General features: G+C 37.6%; 2 protein-coding genes across 2 annotated transcripts in view; both read left to right on the top strand.

The window, feature by feature from the left end:
• LOC137259760 (phosphatidylinositol 4-phosphate 5-kinase type-1 alpha-like) overlaps positions 1 to 19,166 on the top strand; it is a 367,781-nt gene that overhangs the window by 76,517 nt on the left and 272,098 nt on the right. The gene's annotated exons all lie outside the window — the stretch shown is intronic.
• LOC137259756 (putative leucine-rich repeat-containing protein DDB_G0290503) overlaps positions 1 to 19,166 on the top strand; it is a 143,151-nt gene that overhangs the window by 74,811 nt on the left and 49,174 nt on the right. Inside the window, exons 16-23 of the mRNA XM_067797360.1 lie at positions 6,361 to 6,444; positions 6,763 to 6,799; positions 7,992 to 8,048; positions 11,942 to 12,117; positions 13,094 to 13,147; positions 14,307 to 14,423; positions 15,778 to 15,897; positions 17,063 to 17,254. Coding sequence (XP_067653461.1) covers positions 6,361 to 6,444; positions 6,763 to 6,799; positions 7,992 to 8,048; positions 11,942 to 12,117; positions 13,094 to 13,147; positions 14,307 to 14,423; positions 15,778 to 15,897; positions 17,063 to 17,254 — 837 coding nt within the window. The remainder of the gene's footprint in view (positions 1 to 6,360; positions 6,445 to 6,762; positions 6,800 to 7,991; positions 8,049 to 11,941; positions 12,118 to 13,093; positions 13,148 to 14,306; positions 14,424 to 15,777; positions 15,898 to 17,062; positions 17,255 to 19,166) is intronic.

Below are 19,166 nucleotides of genomic sequence, written 5' to 3'. Positions count from 1 at the left end.
CACCTTCTATATGCCCCTATTTATATAAACGTTTTTTCTTTCAAAAAAAAGTAATAATATAATCATTACATCATTGCCCATACACCCAGCTATAAATCTGTCTCTCTCTGTCTTGTTACAACTATCCTTTGTCATCGTCGACCCTTCCTCTCGCCTGTTTAATGTATTAAAGACAGCCCACATTTAACACAGTATACTGTCACAGCATTGCATGTCCCAGCTATAAGTAGCCTGTTTCACACAACCATCCTAATTGTTGCCCCATCTCTCCTCCATGTTTATGATAAAGTGTCAGTGTGAGATTAATATGATGATCAAACTATACATATTCTATTATGACATCATCATTGTGTTGCAGCTTAAACAACTTTGTTAGTAACTATGACAGATCATGTTATCACTATAACTGTCACAGCATTGTGCATTTCAGCTATCTGCAGCCTTGACCTGCTTTGTTACAAATATCAATGACCATTTCTGTCCTTTCTTTTTATTCTTGTATTTGATTAACACATTTAAATGAAGTTAGTTCATATTAATACACTTCAACTATCATGGCTTTGTATGGCCCTCCCAACTATGACCTGATCATCTTTCAGTTTGCATATTGTCATGGTATGTTTCATGTCTTCATTTTTTAATGATGATGACATGTTGTCCGACTTCCACAAAAATGGAAGTTGGTGTTGGTGATTAGGTGCCAGTGACTCTAAAGGTGTGGTTTCATATCACAGATCGGACTCAACCCCAAAAGAACTAGATTGTGTACTTGTCTAAGAAAGTATAATCCCAAATATAACACATGTGACAACCTGTTCAACTGTCACAGCATTGCATGTCTCATCTATAAGCATGCCTTACTAAACCCATCAGCACTCAGTCTGGACATACATATCACTTATTGTTTACTGTCTCCAATTTGTAATAATGACTTTGATTGTCACAGCATTGCAAAATTGCTATAAGCAACAGTTTTGACATAAGTGAGCATGAACTGATGGCAGCCCTTTCTCAAAATCTTGTATGTTATAAATACAGAGAAGGAAAAGGGCATTTTACTTGTCACAACATTGCATGTCCCAGATATAAGCAGCAGTGACCATATGTTGATGAATGCATTAGCACAGTATATACAATGTAATAAATACAGCCAGCACAGATAAAGAAACGTGAGTGTCACAACATTGCATATCCCAGCTATAATCAGCAGTTTTGATACAAGTTAACGTTGTTGATGTCTGCCCTTTCTCTCTACCTTGTTCATGGTAATGACAACACAATTGGCCATTAGTACTGCCGGTGCCTCTTAGACACCAGAATGCCATTTGTGCCGCCACACCATCGATTATTGATTAAATCCCTAGTTATTGCTGTGATTGTTGTGGCTGGCAGGTGCTCATAGGCAACAGGGAAAGCAAGAAAACATTCCGGGAAATTACAGCCAAAATAGAACCCAACTGACAGCCATATTAGCAAGTATCAGACACTCTCATTAACACCTTGCAATCAATAACAATAAAATATGCATGCACCATTAATGATGGCACGGCCTATGGTAGTGTGTGATTTGAACAAAGATTTCATAATTCATTTCAAGAATTGAGCATTACTTACTGTGGTACAGTGTTGATCTTGGTTTCCACATTTTCACCACTTTAGGTGGGTTAATTGCAGAGAATTTTATTATGCAATATCAGTGGTTCAAAATATTTTTTAGGAAAGTAACTTGTCCTGAGTCATTTTCCACTTGCCCTGATTTTTATGACCAAATCATGATGTAATGATGAAAGAATAAGTCAACATGGCATGTGATGTTAATGTTTACTGGACTATTTATCGAGAAGTGATAAATAGCAAAGAGAGGTAACTCATCACTGCAGACTTTAATAGCTACATGGACGTGATATGAAATCCAATATAATTTGCAGTTTGAAAATGCATGCAGAAATTGTGTTACTAGTAGCCCACGGGCAAGTAAGATGCCATAATTTGATAGTCCGATATGAAAACTGACTTGTCCTTGGTGTCAGGCGATGGAAAGTTTTAACCTCTGGATATATTGCGATGTGAAGGCATTACGACAATAGGTATTGCAATATAAGAAGATTTTTTAAACAAAAAGCTGTGCATTAGTGAGTTAATGCTTGATTTATGAGGCAAAAAACACTACAAAATCTTAATATTTCATTAACTTTGATAAACACATTCATTTATTACAAAATTAAAATGTAAATAATAATTAGCACAAACAAGGAAAAGAACAATTTAACATCAACAAGTGGTTGCTAGTTTGAACTTATTTCCCTACCACGTTCCAATCATCCTGAGATTTTAGACATCAGCTTGACCCTGTCAGGATATACTAGTGACCACTGGTCATTAATGAGTGAATAATTAGAACACTGAGATCCAAAACATTAAGAAACACTTCAACAAAAATTAGGAACACATATTCAATCAGAACTTAACATTCCAATTAAATGTAAAATTCACTGATATCATTCCCACCACCATTACTCTTAGCATAGTTACAACAGTCATCGTCTCCATCACCACGCCATGAAAACACGGAAATATCCGACAAGTGAATTCCAAGTGTTAGGAAGTTTTCTAAATGCAGGTCAAAATATCAGTCTTTGCTCAGCGTTTTGCAGTATGTATCATCTTCATGTCAGAACCTGTAAATACTGGTAAACCAGTTACATTGCACAGCCCATATGACCAGTACTTGATGAATTGTTCATATGATTCACAGGAACTTCAATAGATAGAAGACTGGTATATGTTAGTATTTGCCTGGAACCTGGTATTTGCTTCTAGTTGATGCTTCTTGCTATGCAGATTTGCCTGCCTGTATTTTGTCAGGATCTGTCGATTATAAGTTTTAATCCACACGTCAGTTTTAAAAATACATCAGACTTGTTGGAATTGTTCCCTACACCCTATTTACAGACCTGAACCATAGTGATGTGAAACAATGAACAAACAATCACAGGATTTTCATACTGTAAAAGGACACACCGAGGTGTTAAACATCTATAAAAGCCAAGATATCAAAACAGTGAAAAACACAATTAATTTTAGTCAAGTTTACACATTCTTTCAATAGATTAGTCTTCTTTGGTGAAATAAAATAGAAAATATCAGTAGAGGTAAAATGTGTCACTCTTAAATATGTTTTTTGAAAAAAATAACCCAGAGTATTTCACATGTGTCAGTTTTTATCTCTACATCAAAAATTCAGTTAATGGCATCCATTCAGAGAATAAAACACAAGGTCATGTTGTAAGAATGTGTTGTCATGACAACGCAAGACCTGGATCTCATATAACACGCGCAGCTACTTGTCCGGTGCCTAGGAACATCTAATTCAAGGAAATAAATCACACTTCCTGATATTTGCGTTTGTTCCTGAGAAAAATGGCAGCTGGTTATGTGATGGTTAAAAGCAGCAGGTAATTGTCCCCCTTGACCTTGTACTGACTGTGTTCTGGAACTGAAAGCGTTATGGTTCTGTGTGGGAAGGTTGAAGACTTTGGAAACAATCAGAGACCTCATTTTGTGCAAGCGTAATTTGTTTTAATGAGGATTTGGAAGTGAATCTGATTGGATTGTGTGTTGTAGGAATACTTTAAACATGGCACGCCCCCAAACATTGGACACGTGACAAATTCATCCTATTTCAGTTTTTAGTTGAATGTTGATATTATTTCGTCATATGTCTATATTATGAAACTAAAGGTAAGTGTTGATGTCTGTCTATTGTTTGAAATTAATGATGTCATACATGGTGTTTAGATTTAGAAAATCTAAACCAGTCATTTTTGACATTAGACTTTAGACAAGAATCAATTGACATTCATACATTATTTCCATATATATTATCCCCCCAGCATGTAATGCAGGGGAATATAGTCGACGCCTCGTCTGTCCTTCTGTCCGTCCGTTAGTAATCATTTTGTTTCTGGAGCATAACTCAGAAACCGTTCAATATTTTTAGACCAAACTTGATAGTTATAACAATCTCAACCTACAGTTATGCCTTTTGCTCTTTACAGAGTTTTGGCCTTTTTATTTTTTTTCGTTTTTCCATGGAACATTTTGGTTGTTAGTCTAATGGTATGGCGGGCTTCGTTTCTGGAGCAGAACTAAAAAAAGGTTCAATATTTTTCTGCAAAACTTGGTAGATATATCAATCAGAACCTGAAATGGTGCCTTTCGCTATTTTCAGGTTTTTGTGATTTATTATTTTCTCCATTTTCATGGAAATGTTTCTGACTTCGCCTCAAAATTGAGTGATGGGCTTCGCTTCTGGAGCAGAATTCAAAAACCATTCAATATTTTTCAGCAGAACTTGGTAGATATATCAGTCTGAATCTAAAGCGGTGCCTTTTGGTACTTAGAGGTTTTTGTGATATATTATTTTCTCGGTTTCCATGGAAATGATTCAGACTTTGTCTCAAAAGTGAGAGGTGTGTTTCAATTCCGGAGCACATCCAAAAAGTTGCTAATATGTGTCAGAAAAATTTGGTAGATATATGTGGCAGACCCCAACTTTGTGCCTTTTGCTATTTACAGATTTTTGAGATTTATAATTTTCTTGGTTTCCATTAAACGTTTTGGACCTCTCACAATGGAGGGATGGGCTGCGTTTCCGCAGCACAACTCAAAAACTTCTAAATATCTTTCTGCAAAACTTGGCAGATATGTAGGGGAGACCCCAATGTGGTGCCTTTTGCTATTTGCAGGTTTTTGTGATTTATAATTTTCTGGGTTTCCACGGAAACGATTCTGACTTTGTCTCAAAATGGAGGGCTGGATTTCGTTTCTAAAAAGACATTAAGTAACTGTCAGATGATTTGTCCTTTCAAATATTTGGGGGCCGGGGGGATATGTCATCTTCTGATGACTCTTGTTATTTCTAGTACATATATAGTTATATGAAATTTATGATGAACCAAAATTGATCTCTTTTAACATTCCTGCTATGACAATAATGACTTGATGTTCATAATTTTCTTTAAATGCATTACGCTGCATACATACACATTTTGCTGATGTTATTTATTAGTTTTGCCAATGTTTCCAATCCCAATGTTTTGAATTGCCAGGTAGGATTTTGGGATAGAACAGGACCTGACAACCAGGATGGTTGATGATGTCATTATTCTCTATTAATGTCAGTCACTGGATTCTCTGATCCAGCCTCATGTTCCTGGCCGTCATCATATAGCTGGAATATTGTTGAGTGGTGCTAGTATTGAAAAACAAACAAACAAACAAACGAAGAATCAAACAAACAAGCAAGCAAGCAAGCACACATGTGTGCGTTCAAGCAAACTATCAATCATTCATAAATTTCACATAACTTTTAGACAACGTGTTCCTGGTGAATCCTACATTTTATGTGCAAGTGGTTTCTTTGGTAAGTTTGATGCTTTATAGTTGGACCAAGCATTCCAGAACTACATTTAAGTTAGTGAGTGAGTGAGTTTAGTTTTACGCCACACTCAGCAATATTCCAGCTATGTGGCGGCAGTCTGTAAATAATCAAGTCTGGACCAGACAATCCAGTGATCAACAACATGAGCATCGATCTGCGTAATTGGGAACCAGTGACATGTGTCAACCAAGTCAGCGAGTCTGACCACCCGATCCCGTTAGTCACCTCTTACGACAAGCTGAGTCGCCTTTCATGGCAAGCATGGGTTGCTGAAGGCCTATTCTACCCCGGGACCTTCACGGGTCTGAGCTACATTTAACCTATAGACATGATAATGATGAATACTACAGGTTCTTTGAAGCTAGTTTCATTGACATCATTGATCTTTTACTGTTAGACTGATATTATAGACATTATACAATGTTAGACTCCCTCTGTTTTATATGATCTTTGTATTGGATGGGACAACCTGTGTGGTTTGTTCTATACAAACAATGGCCTGCAAAATGCTGTGGTGATGTCATGGCAGTCCAAGTGAAATGTCCAGTAGAAAGGAGTTCTGGTTGATAAATTACAGTTGTCTCATTTCTGCTTCTATTATCCAAACACTATCATTAACTGTGACAGTCTTCAAGTTCATTAATGATAATAGATTTTCAGTCATTTTGAATAATATTATATATATTATTTATATGCATACCCATTTCTTACTCTGCTTTTCAATGAAGATTCAAAGGAACTTTACTGATGATAGGGATCAGGGTCCCATTCCTCAATGCAGTCGTAGCACCAGGACAGTCGTAAGTCTGTGTTAAAGTATGGGAATTAAAATCATCTTAGCGCCTACGATTGCTTTTAGGAATGGTGACCTAGGGCAGTGTTCAAACTTTGATGATGGCAACTGTGTTATTTTTCAGGACACTCGTTCCAAGGCAAGTCGGCAGGGCAGCATAGCCAGCAAGAAGTCTGGGAAATCCCCCAGCCGGGGATCCAAGTCTGAGGTAGGTGGAGGACATTTCTTGGAATATCTGCTGCATTTTGAATTCCTTTTGTCTGCATGCTTACTCAGAACATCTTTCTGGCCAAAGATCTTTTAAACTATATGGGTGCCCCAATATGTGCATGCAGGGTTTCCTCCCTTCCATAAGCCAGGATCCAAGAGTTTCATTTTTCACAATTATTTACCCATATTTGGTCTGCTTAATGCCAGTGCTTACGGGCTTGAAAAATCTGAAAGTTCATAAGACAAGTGTCTGAAGATCTTGACTTGCACGACAGATGTGCTTGTTTGTTGATTTTGACAACTTATTTTGTTACAGTCAAAGCCAGGCAGCAGGGCAAGTCTCAAGGCAGACGGTATGTTTCTTTTCCCCTAAGTGACATGTTAAGCTCAAGTCAAACCAATTGAAAGGCTCTGCAAATGCCAAATAATGATATCTCCTAAGTTGAAAACATGCCATGTTCATTATGCCCCCCAAAAGATGCATCTGGTGTTTTTTTTCAGAGACCACTGGTACATAAGATCCATCCTAATTTTCAACTCATGTGACTTAAATTGACTTTAGCATAAAGCCAGTTAGTTGGGTTTTACGTTGTTTTTAGCAATATTCCAGCAATATAACAGCAATAGTCCAGCAATATCACAGCAGAACACACCCAGCTTTTTGACATGACAAGCGAATGCTTTATCCAATAGTCTACCCAATGCCCTTTAAACATAAATACCAGTGTGTCTGACTCAAGTGTTCTTCATAAATAGCATCTTCTCATACCACTAAAGCAATGAAACTAAGGTTTTAAAATGAGAAAATGAATTTTTTCAAGAGATTCTAATCGCATTTGCCATAGCTGCACTAAATAACTGATGCATCGTTCATTTTTTTCAAAATGTGAAGTTGGTACATGTGCAGTTATTAGCCGTTCTCAACATATCTATGGGCTGCTTTTGTGTTTTTGAAAATTTTACCTTGACTTTTGCTATTTCACTCTGCAAAATTCTCACAAAAAGTACTTGTTCTTTAAATGTTACCTCCCATGAAATTCCTGGCCTGATGATTCTAAACTGTACATGCTGGTACGTTTTTATCAGATGACATATGTTTTGCAAATGTTATAGCAGATGCGTAAAGTATACTGCATTTATTCCGAATACTACCATGACTGTGTGATATACTTGAGTTTGATTGGACACAAATGAGCAGCTCCAGATGCTACCATGGGAACCAGCTGTAACGACCAGCTGATGACACTTCACTGCTGCACCTGTACTTGATGTTAATGAGTGCAGACAGTAAAACCCCTTGTGGGCCTTTTGGTTTTCTTATGCTTTTACAATGTCAATAAACAGCCTGTGTTGGCCAATTCCCAGATGTTATTGAGTATTTGAAGCACAGGAATATTTCATTTAGACGGCGTTAAACACCCTGAAACTGGCCAACACAATGATGGCATGTACCTGAAAGATACATGGCTCTGTTGGTATCTATATTTTTTTGCCTTGATTTTAGTCATAGAAGTTAGAGATTTTGGAATGACTCATTGTTCACAGATCTCAAAGACGATATTGACGATGAAATAGTTGATATTACACAAAACACGCTGGCAGGTAATTGGGTCAATACTTAGATGAATAGTGTTTACTAACCTACATTAACGTTGATTTCAGCTTTCTGACACAACCTGTGTTCTGATTTGTGACGTGGTTGTTGTATGTTGTCTTTCAAATTATTTTTAAATGTCTCAATTTCATGAATGGATGTTTGAATTGTAAATTTACAAGTAGTTTCTCTGCATTTTGTCAGTTTTAGATTTTGTATTCAGTCAGACTTTTAGGAACAGTTATTGAAAGAATGTTTTTTATAATTTTAGACATTGTATGTCATCGTTCAAATTGTTCTGATAATTTGTATGAATCTTGACATATGCCATACTTGGAGTTACACTTTCTTAGTACAGTACAAATTCTGGGACTTTTTTGGTTGAGTCCAATCCGCGATTTGAATCCTCACCCTCTGAGTCTGGCATCTAATCGCCAGCACACAAAGTCAGTCGTCTAACCTGCTCATCCACTGCGACCTTCACTGAACTTATTTTCTTAGATTTTTACTGTGGTTATTTTTTTTTTACGTTTAATATTTTCAAGACATTTTGTGTCGTTTTGAAGAGTTACTAACTGATATTTTTCAAAGTTATGAATTTTACTCAAAAATGCAATATCTCACCATCAGAATAAGGCATGTGATATTTATTTTACATAAACAATAACAGGGTAGCCAGTAGTAGTTAAATAGGTCTTGAACCCACTTGTGGAGAACGCTTAAATACTAGGCTACCCACCACCCATCAGAGAAGGGCTTTACTAATGTGAGGAACAAACAATATGGATAATGCCTAAGCCCCAAAGTAGTTTAGTACTTTTCCATCGACATATAACTTAGAACATAGTTTAGTGAAGTTTATAATTTAGTTTAGAACATTATATGTCGATAGATTCATGCATTAATAGTTAAAAGCAGTGACTATTTGTCTTTAGAGTGCTTCTTTCATTATTATTGAGTAAATCAGGTTAGATAAAAATAACCCCAGTAATAGTTGGAATAAGTTGTGTAGCGAGTCTTATGTTAGACAAAGAAAAATGACCATAATAGGTGTAATAAGTTGTGTGGCAAGTCTCATGTTAGACATAGAGAAATGTCACCATTAATAGCTGGATTAAGTTGTGTATCCAGTCCTTTCTGTTACTAACTCATGTTGTATGTGGATTACAATGGACATCGTTGTGTGTTTATCTTTCTGTACAGTTTAATTTGCAGTTGCTCTAGTTTTAATTCGAAATATGAAAGAAAAGTTGAACAAGCAACATGGCAAGTGTAGTGCTAAATGAAAGGAGAGTCTGAAGAAGGTTATAAGGCCAATAGCCTGAGACATTGCATTTTTTTGGTATTACATTTTAAATACACTCATATATAAACACAAGAGATTGATTATGTGCTCAAATCTTTAGCATTACAATGAGATTTGCAGTAAGAAAAACTGTGTGATGAACATTACTTACATGACACTCAAGCGTTCTTTAACTTCTTGCGAGTAGTGTCCATCCATAATTATCTTGTTTTCTGGCTCAAATCTTTGAAGGGCATATAAAAGTGGAATGCATAAAGAAAGCAAGATTTATGGCTGTCAACTTCTCTATTGTGCATAACATACTTATTATCCTGTGTTGTTCACAAATGCCTACCTCCACCTCCACAACCCATTGGCCTCTTGTTTGCATTGCATAGCTGTCCTCTCTTCCTGTGCTTATCCCCACCCCCACCCCACCCCGACCCCACCTCATCATATAATGAAGGGGATATGGTCGATGCCTCGTCTGTCTGTGCGTTTGTAATCATTTTGTTTCTGGACCATAACTAAAAAACCACTGAATATTTACAGACCAAAATTTTGTAGATATGATAAACTGAACATAAGGTTGTAACTTTTGCTATTTACAGATTTTGGGCATTTTTAATTTTTTCTGTTTCCATGGAAACATTTTGGCCCTAGTCTAGTGATAGGTGTAAAAAATATTCAGTATTTTTCTGCAAAACGTGGTTGATATATCAATGAGAATCTAAAGTGGTGCCAGTTGCTATTTATAGGTTTTTGTGATTTATTATTATTTTCTGTATTATTTTCTTGGTTTCCATGGAAATGATTTGGACTTAGTCTCAAAAGTGAGAGGTGTGTTTAGTTTCCAGGGCACAGCTCGAAAACTTATCAATATCTGTCAGCAAAACTTGATAGATGTGTGGCTGACCCCAAAGTGGTGCCTTTTGCTATTTACAGATTTTGGTGATTAGTCATTATCTGGGTTTCCATTTAAAGATTCGGACTTAGTCTCAGAAGGAGGAGATAGGCTTTGTTTCCTCAGCACAAGTCAAAAACCATTTGACATCTTTCAACAGAACTTGGCAGATATATGAGACTGATCTTGAAGTGGTGCCTTTTGCTGTTTACAGATATATGGCGTTTTGTACTCAGTCTTGAAAAAACATGAAGTAACGCTCAGATGATTTGTCCTTTCAAATGTATTGGGGGATATGTCATCTTCTGATGATTCTTGGCACAGTATCATTGTATTCTTTACCACATAATTACCACATTGTTTTAGTGTATCACAGGCTGGTTCATGTTGGTATTTATAATATCCCATCAAGTCTGTTGCCATGCTGTTTTATTTTATTAGTGGGCTCATGTTTGTATTACATATTAATTCCTGAGCATTAATATGTTCTCTTTGAAGTGCCACATGTATGTATTTATACCCTCTTGATACACGCTACCATTCTTCTCATGAAGAAGCAAGCATACACTCGAAAACATTGTGTCGTTCACAATATAGAGGTTGACACCCATAAATCTTGCTTTTCTTGTTTTACATAAATGTAAGTGTGTATTAATGTGTCCTTATACTGTGAGTCCTTCATGCTAAATGTATTCTTATATTTTGTCGGTGTATTTTCATGTTTAAAATAGTGGAATGATGATAATAATAATAATAATGCATTTCTGTGGTGCTTTTTCCAAACATAGGATGCTCCAAGTGCAATGTTTGCTTGAGTGTTATCAGTATAGGAAAGCTTGGCAATAGAGGAAGGTTTTAGTAGTAAGTTTTTGAAAGATGACAAGATTTGAGAGTCTTTGAGTTCTTGGGGCAGATTATTCCACTCAGTTGCAAATGATATTCCGCCGTAGCAGACAGTGTTTGTATTTGTGCATCAATAAAGTATTGAATCATCGTCATGATACAGTGCATCAATGTACAACTCCTTTATCGCAATGCATACAGTGTTGTAGTATTGGGAATAGGTTAAACTCTCATAATTGATGATTGGTTCAATACAACCGATCAATTAGCGAAAATAATTGGTTGGCCTCATTTATCAAATTTTCCTGGTTATGTTTGTTAAAGCACAAAAAATGAAGGGAAAAAAACATGTAGCTCTTTTTTTTGTTGTTTAAATTTCACCTCTTTGAAGGCTGACTAAAGTATGTTAGGAACATAAGTTTCTTGGAGTCTTTAAGATACATTCAGTCATGACTTAGAACAAGCTTGTGGTGCTGATGAAATATAACATTAAAAATATAAATTAAGAGAACCCCAACATTTCAGTAAAAACAGAAGCTTCAAAAACACAGTTTCAAAACACTCTGTAGTATTTCCTGGTTGGCTGTTAACAGCAGAAACTCCACTGTATGTGTTTTCTCCCTGACAACATCAAATCTTAGCTATCTGAAATTTGGAAACAGGGGCTTCAAATTAGGGTGGGGAGGTCGTTCACATTGTACATGCTTCTCCATCAGCCATACATTTTGAATGGTCCCTTAACTCACTATTTATCATGTAGACGTTTTCTATGGATTTTTATTCAAGCAGGCATTTTGTTTTTGAAAAGAAATGTGTTTCTGTTGTGTTTCTATTATCTTACAATTTGGACTGTTATCCCACTGTTCTAGACGCAAAGGAATATGCAGAGGCTGCCGTGCAGGACGAAGGAGGTAACCCAACCACAGCCAGCGTGGAGAAAACTGTGCCTAAGGGGAGACGATCCAAGGCAGGTCTTGCACCTGTGCGGGAGACAGATGCACCGGAGTTTGACAATGCCTTTGATCTGATGGATGATGCAGCGTGGGTATGTGATCCTTGTTGACACTGAGCTGAAAACTTTATGAAAATAGGATTTGTATAGTGATGATGGTAGCTTATCCAGTTTGTTTGTTTGTTTATTTGTCGTCGTACTCAGCAATTCAGCAGTCTGTCAATAATCGCCAGATGTTCCAGTGATTGAAGTCAGGAGCATCAATCAGGTTCATTAGTGGGTATTCTATCATGGAGCAATAATATATGATATAAAAATGTATTATTAGTTGTAGCCACTACAAGCTATATGTTTGGATTCAGATATTAGGAAAATATGGATATAGAATATTAGTTTCACCATGATAAGTAATAGCTTAAAGAAAGACTCCAGTCAAAAGCAATAGCAACTCCATCCCACAAACAAACTATTAAAAAATGTAAGAGTTACTACATAGTTTAAAAGGTGACAGTACCCCTAGAGCAATGCTTGATATGTTGATATAGGCCAGACTGAATTATTTACTAAGTGCAGCAATATGGTGAGAATATTACAGATTGCGGCATTAAACAAACTGACCAATAAAGCTCTTGCTCAGTTTATACCCCCACCCTACCATCCTCATCCGTCTCTCACTTATTCCACCCCCTTTACTTCTTTCATCTTTCGATCTCACTCTCCTCACACTCATCCTTAACTTCAGTCTCTCTTTCAACACGTGAATATCCAGGGTAGCAGGAATGATGACTGTGCTTGTCGTAAAAGGTGACTAATGGGATCAGGTGGTCGGATGGTCAGACACATGTCATCCCATTTGCACGGATCGATGCTCGTTCTGTTTATCACTGGATTGTCTGGTCCAGACTCGATTATTTACAGACTGCCTTTATAGCTGGAATATTGCTGAGTGCAGCATAAACCTAAACTCATCCCATGACTCTTTATATTTGTCTTTCACTCAATCTCATCATCCTAGACTGTCTCTCCAGTCAGCTTCGCCTCACTCACTCTGCACACTGTTTCGTTGCAGGCTGCAGTACCCAGTGACCAGGTGTCAGGAAGGTTTACTCAGTACAGGAAGCTGGTTGGTATTTAAAGTAATATCTCTGAAATGAACATAATTTACAGAAAATATACGGTTCTTAAATTATCTTTAAAAAAGTCAGAATTTAAACTACAGATCTTTCTTTGTCGTCAGACTGGCCACATATGTTATATGTTTTGGTATTGATTCTTGTTCCGTTTTGATATGATTGGAAACTGGACAAGAATCTATACCGAAACATCACCATTGTCAAAATATAGAAGTTGATCATCCATAAAGTTTTGTCATCGCTGAATTAGGTATAATTTATCCAAAAATTTATTGTTAATTATTACCACTACAAGCAACATGTTAGGATTTAGATGTAAGGGAAATATGGACATATATGGAAAATATACTTTATACCAAAATTCTTTATGACATGAAACAGTGGAAGCTGCCCAAACCGTCATCTGTCCAATCCGGCAAGTTATCAACAGTGGCATAAAAGCTTAATCCTGTCTTTGGCGTTTATTATCAGCCCTCCAATCTGGCACACTATTGAAACAGGGTTATTTCTTCAGTCCCAATGAGTGCCGGTTTAGACAGCTTCCACTGTACTCCATGTGACTTCTCTAAATCAGTCTAATTTAAGCTGGGAACACTTTGTCTTAATTAGTCTTGACTGCATGGATGACAAACATATCTATGAGTAAAATATTTTGTAAAGGTTGTATAATCTTTCATGCCATTTCAAAGCATTTAAAATGGACCCAAAAAAATTGGGAATACAATTACATTGTTTGTAATCACTGCAGAAATCCTGAGCGTTCTATTGTGGGAATATACTATTTGTGTCTTGTAGTATTCCTTTAAATAGCGGTAGTTTTGTTAAAGTAATTTTGCAAGTAACTATATAGTCTATTCTAGGGAATACAGGTTTGGCGGCACACCTGTTTTATGAAACCGGAATACAAGACAAATCTTATGGGTAACAAGTTCTTTGTTTGTTCTTTACAACATATCTGGACTAGAACTTGCCCCTTCTTTTGGTGGATAAGCCACGTTCCATTTGTCTAAGTGTTATGTCACCAACTTCTAAATGCCTTTGAAGAATTTCTTGAAACTGGAGGTTAGAGTGTTGACAGAAAAGACAGAGTAGGGTGAGTTGTAATACAACACTTGTACACACTAACGGTCAGTCTTGAACCCCGTACAGTGTCAGCGGCGTGTGGCGGAGCTGGAGGAACAGCTTCAGCTGACGCAGGCCAAAACCCAGAGGAAAGTGAACACTCTGAAGGCACAGTTCCAGGAACACAAGGGCAAGTGGGAGGCTGTGAGTTTTGTATTATGTTTGTGCAGTTGACGTACTAGAAAAACAGTCCTTAAAAGAATTATTCTATCTCAATGTTGTGTTCCTTTGAGTGTCCTGTTACAATTTTGTTGATTCTCACATTTAAACTGAAAAGTTCACCAGGATTCAGATAATAGAACTGTTCATGACTAATGACCTGCGATGGCTATATTTGACACTGGCTAGCTCAGTTGTATCGGCAGCTGCTGTGAGAATGTGGAGCCATGAAGGGGAGGTGATAAAATGAATTATTCCTACAGTCAGACCTACCATACAAACGGTGAACAAATCATCAAAACTGAACTCATATACAGCAAAACAGAACAAAAATCACCAAAAACTGCAACAATAGCCTCTAAAACCAAAACAAACGCTGTGTAATGGAAAACTAATACTTTGAAATGGAAACAAAACTCATATATCAGCTACAAAAGTGTCCAAGAACGGTTGCCAAACACACAAAACAGCAGTCACAGCATCCAAAAACGGCAGCTTTAGCATCCCAGAATGGCATAAATTTCATCAAAGATGGGAGCGAGCGGAGACGAACAGGCTTTAGTCAATAATGTTTATTGTCACCATGAGCCTAATCTTGAAAATTTGATATCAGGATTTAGTGCATCAACTCCCCCCCACCCCCCATTGTTTTAAGCTTTGATGCATTGGGTTAGTGCTGTTCCAGTGATCGAATATAATAAAAAAAAGATCGAAAGAATGATTACAAACCATTGTCAATTGTAAAAAAACATTTTTTTGATTAATCAGTATTTTGTTGTTTTAGTATAACACACTTGAATAAAGTAAAGTAACTAAAATTTTACTCACTTTTATAGTATAATTTATAAGGCCTGTGTTTTTCTTACATGCTTGTATTTCATTGCAAGACAGAATTAGTTCTAAAATACATTAACTAGAAAAAAATGGGGAAAACCATTAAAATTTGTGATTGCATTAAAAATGTATAAATTTCAATTATAATCGATATTATTGTTCACCACAAGTCCTCTGATAATCGGTTGTGGATTTGAACATCAATTAGAAAAAAATGTTCAAATTGATGATTGCATTGAAAATGTATATGTTTCAATTATAATCAATAATCGTTCATAACAGGTACTCAGATAATTGGTAGTGGATTTGGTTTCCAATTCCCAATACTACAGCAGATGCCATGTTTGGTTTCCAATTCCCAACACTACAGCAGGTGCTGTGTTTGGTTTCCAGTTCCCAACACTACAGCAGGTGCTGTGTTTGGTTTCTAATATCCAGCACTACAGCAGGTGCTGTTTGGTTTCCAATTCCCAACACTACAGCAGGTGCTATGTTTGGTTTCCAGGAGAGGAAGTTGCTGTTTGAGCAGGTGTCACAGGCTCACAAACTCCAGACAGAAGCTGAGAAAGAGGCAGATGCTGCTATGACACAGCTGGAGGACTTCATCAACGAGCAGGAGAAACTGGTGAGAGAAGTATGGGGGCTTGGTGGTTGAGTTCTCTAGGTCGTTTGTGACCTTGGAGCTAATGTTACTTGCAGGCTCTTTCAGTGTTGTCACAAGCCCTAGTGTACAGTACACAACCCTGTGCAATTAAACAAACCGACTCATCATTGACTGTAGGTGACCAAATAGTGGATGTACGAACACGAGCAGACACCTTGTTGCGGGTACAGTAACATGCAGCATCAGCGGACAAAATACTGTGACTATGTAACTCGGTCACCCAGCAAATTGTTACCTTGTGAGGAGGCTGTGTGACAGCTCGCTGCACCAAAACAGGCTGCATGAGTTAAATATTCCCCTAATAGAGTTGAGTTGGTTAAAAGAATGCCAGAAAAATAGACATCCATTGATCAAGGGAACACTCCAGTGCTTGAGCATGTACTAGTTCTGTGGATATGAGTGCTATATAATTATCCCATCATCATCAAGGAAACGGCGAAATCCAACACTGGTGAGCTTACTCAAGTTTGGGTTTAGCTTTCATTCCAAGAAAGGTTGATCAGAATGAAATGTAAAATCCTTCGTAACCAAGGTCCATTTTCATAAAGTTAGCTCAGAGCTAAGGTATTCTAGAGTTCGAGCAGTTGTAGTGCCGAGCTCACTCGTATAAAAGGAGTCATGGATGATGAGCAGGTGGAGGTACATTGGGATGAGGAGATCAATGGCGGGAAAGGTTGATAGGAGAGGTACTGCTTTAATATGGAAATAAGAGGTTAATGAGAGAGGTACTGTTATAGGAAAAAGAGGTTGATGAGAACGGTACCTCTTTTATGTGGGGAAATAGGTTGATGGGAGAGGTACTGCTTGATAGGTAAGGAGAGGTGGTTTGGTGAGAGACATCTTTAAAATGGCTGTAGAGGTGGGTTGGAGAAGTAAACTTTTAAGACGTTTGTAGTGGTGGATAGGAGGGCTGTACCTCAACATCTGAGAGGTAAATGTCGATGAGCGAATTTGAAGTTTCACAGTTTTGATGGGTAGGAGAGGTGAATGATAACCTTTTACATAAAGGCAAATAATCATATCAGTAATTCTCAATGAACTTGTGGAATCAAATCAATTTGTCTTACAGACAGTGACAGTTACAGAAAAACATTGTTCACATTCAATAAACACTCCATCATTTCAGGAGCTTGATGAAGAGTCAAAGAGACAGGGAATCCTGGGAAAGACTGAGACTGTTGCTATGGAAACTCAAGCCACTGCTGCCCAGCAACAGGAGGAGTCAACTACAGATGGAGCCGTGGCAGTCCGTCCCCGCAGGTCTGAAGACACAGAACATGATCTGACAACACTCCTTCAGCAGACTGATGATGCCAAGGTAAGGGAGATTACTCTGTTGTCACTGAGACAACTTGGTAGAGTACTTGGTTATAAGAGTACTGTGTCATCAGTCAGGAGGGGAGACTACTCTTCTGAAATACAAGGAAATGATGCCCAAATTTCAAAATTTTATGGAGGGACCGGCACTCATAAGATTCTTGGGCTGTGCGTTTTAGGAACTCAATGCGTTTTTTCCTACCGCATACACTGTTACTCTGTCATCATTTAGAATGGGAGAGTACTCTATCATCAGTTAGAAACCAGGGGACAGTACTCTATCGTCAGTTCCATACCAGGGGAGAGTACTCTAACATCAGTCAAGCAGCAGGAATTAACAAATACAGAAATGGCCAATCTGGTAGCAAGGATGTATATTGGAGGAAAGTACAGTGGATGGGTGGAATAGTAAGAGTTCATAAAGTAAGAGAGCTTCCAAATGGTAGAAGGGGCGCAATTTGTGAGAGCCCCAATCAAAGGGCAGGGGTAATAAAAGAGAGATGCTTGTTATCAAAATATCCAGTAATGTCAGTAAAATAAAGAAATCTTTGTGCTGCATCAGCAAGGCAAACCTGTGTCATCAGCCTGCAGTGAGTCCAGAAAGTCAAGTGTTGGCAGCTTTGAGGACTCAGTTTTACAGGTGAAGAGGCTGAATGGAGACAGGGTTAGTCAACCTGGTGACCAGACATTCCTTGGAAAGGTTGACCTTGAGGACAGAGTTCCAGATGCTCATGTCCGGACTGCTGTTGTACATCAAGAAATCACACACAGTGGAATATTTACAAAGTTGCTAACCCCACACAATGCAGTCATTCAGGTGCTAACACCAGAAGACATTCTCACAGATGCAGTGAAAGATGTGCAAAGGGAGAAAACTGCAATTTTGCTGTCTGAAAGTGGGGCAACTCTTGCCGATGGAGTGTCAGAGATGACACAAGATGAAGGATACTCCACTGTGCCTGACTGGCATGATGAAAGTGTGGCTGAGTATCAGAAAGAAGTGATCACTTCAGATGAATTTAGAAATGTCCTTGATGAAGGGGAGATGACTCAAACATGCCAAGAGGAAGAAACGCTTGCTGGTCCCAATAATTTCTCTTGTGAATTTGCTGCTCCAGAACAGGTTACCATGAGTTCTCGTTGATGTGGATTTGACCTTTGACTGTGAATGTCTGTGTTGTTGACCATTAATTATGAAGGGTGTTTTTCTGAGCAAAAATATGCACATGTTGCCGTGACTGCACACACAACCAGTGACTGGTTCAATTAAGTATGTTTCAAACACGCACATTATAACCCCTGTATCACCTTCCTTCAAATTAAGATGGACCAGGCCTTCTTTACACTGTAGCATATTTACTAGTTCTGGTTTCTATAGTAACAAAATCCTTCCAGTTATATTGCATGTTGTGTGTCATCTGTATCCAAATTTCCGCATCGGTGATTACACAATGCTTTCATATCTTTTGGTCAAGGGAGGTGTGCCAATTTACACTTATCAGAGGGGTACACAAAGTACACAGTCTGGACTACCGGTTGTCCAACTTTCATTTCATCAACCAAAAAAGTACTAGAATTTGTACTTTACTAAGAAAGTGAAATCCCAAATATGACTTATGTTGCGTTCTGCATCAGTTGTTCTGATAAATGTCGATTTGAAATAATGTGTTGATAAATGTCGATTTGAAATAATGTGTTGATAAATGTCCTGTTGACTAAATGTTTTAGCATTAATTTATGTTCTTTGGAGTTAATGTTAGCATTTCAGTCAATAGTTATCCAGATTGTAGTAAGTCCAGAATATTCAGGTGTTACTTTAGTAACTTCTTTCACAGACTGATTAGCTATAGGTTTCAGTGCTTGAGTGACCTATGTCTTAAGTGATCAATGATCATTCATGCTGATTTGGTTTA

The sequence above is a fragment of the Haliotis asinina genome, chromosome 13, assembly GCF_037392515.1.
Source record: "Haliotis asinina isolate JCU_RB_2024 chromosome 13, JCU_Hal_asi_v2, whole genome shotgun sequence".
NCBI lineage: Eukaryota > Metazoa > Mollusca > Gastropoda > Lepetellida > Haliotidae > Haliotis > Haliotis asinina.
This window is presented reverse-complemented; position numbering and strand designations above follow the sequence as displayed.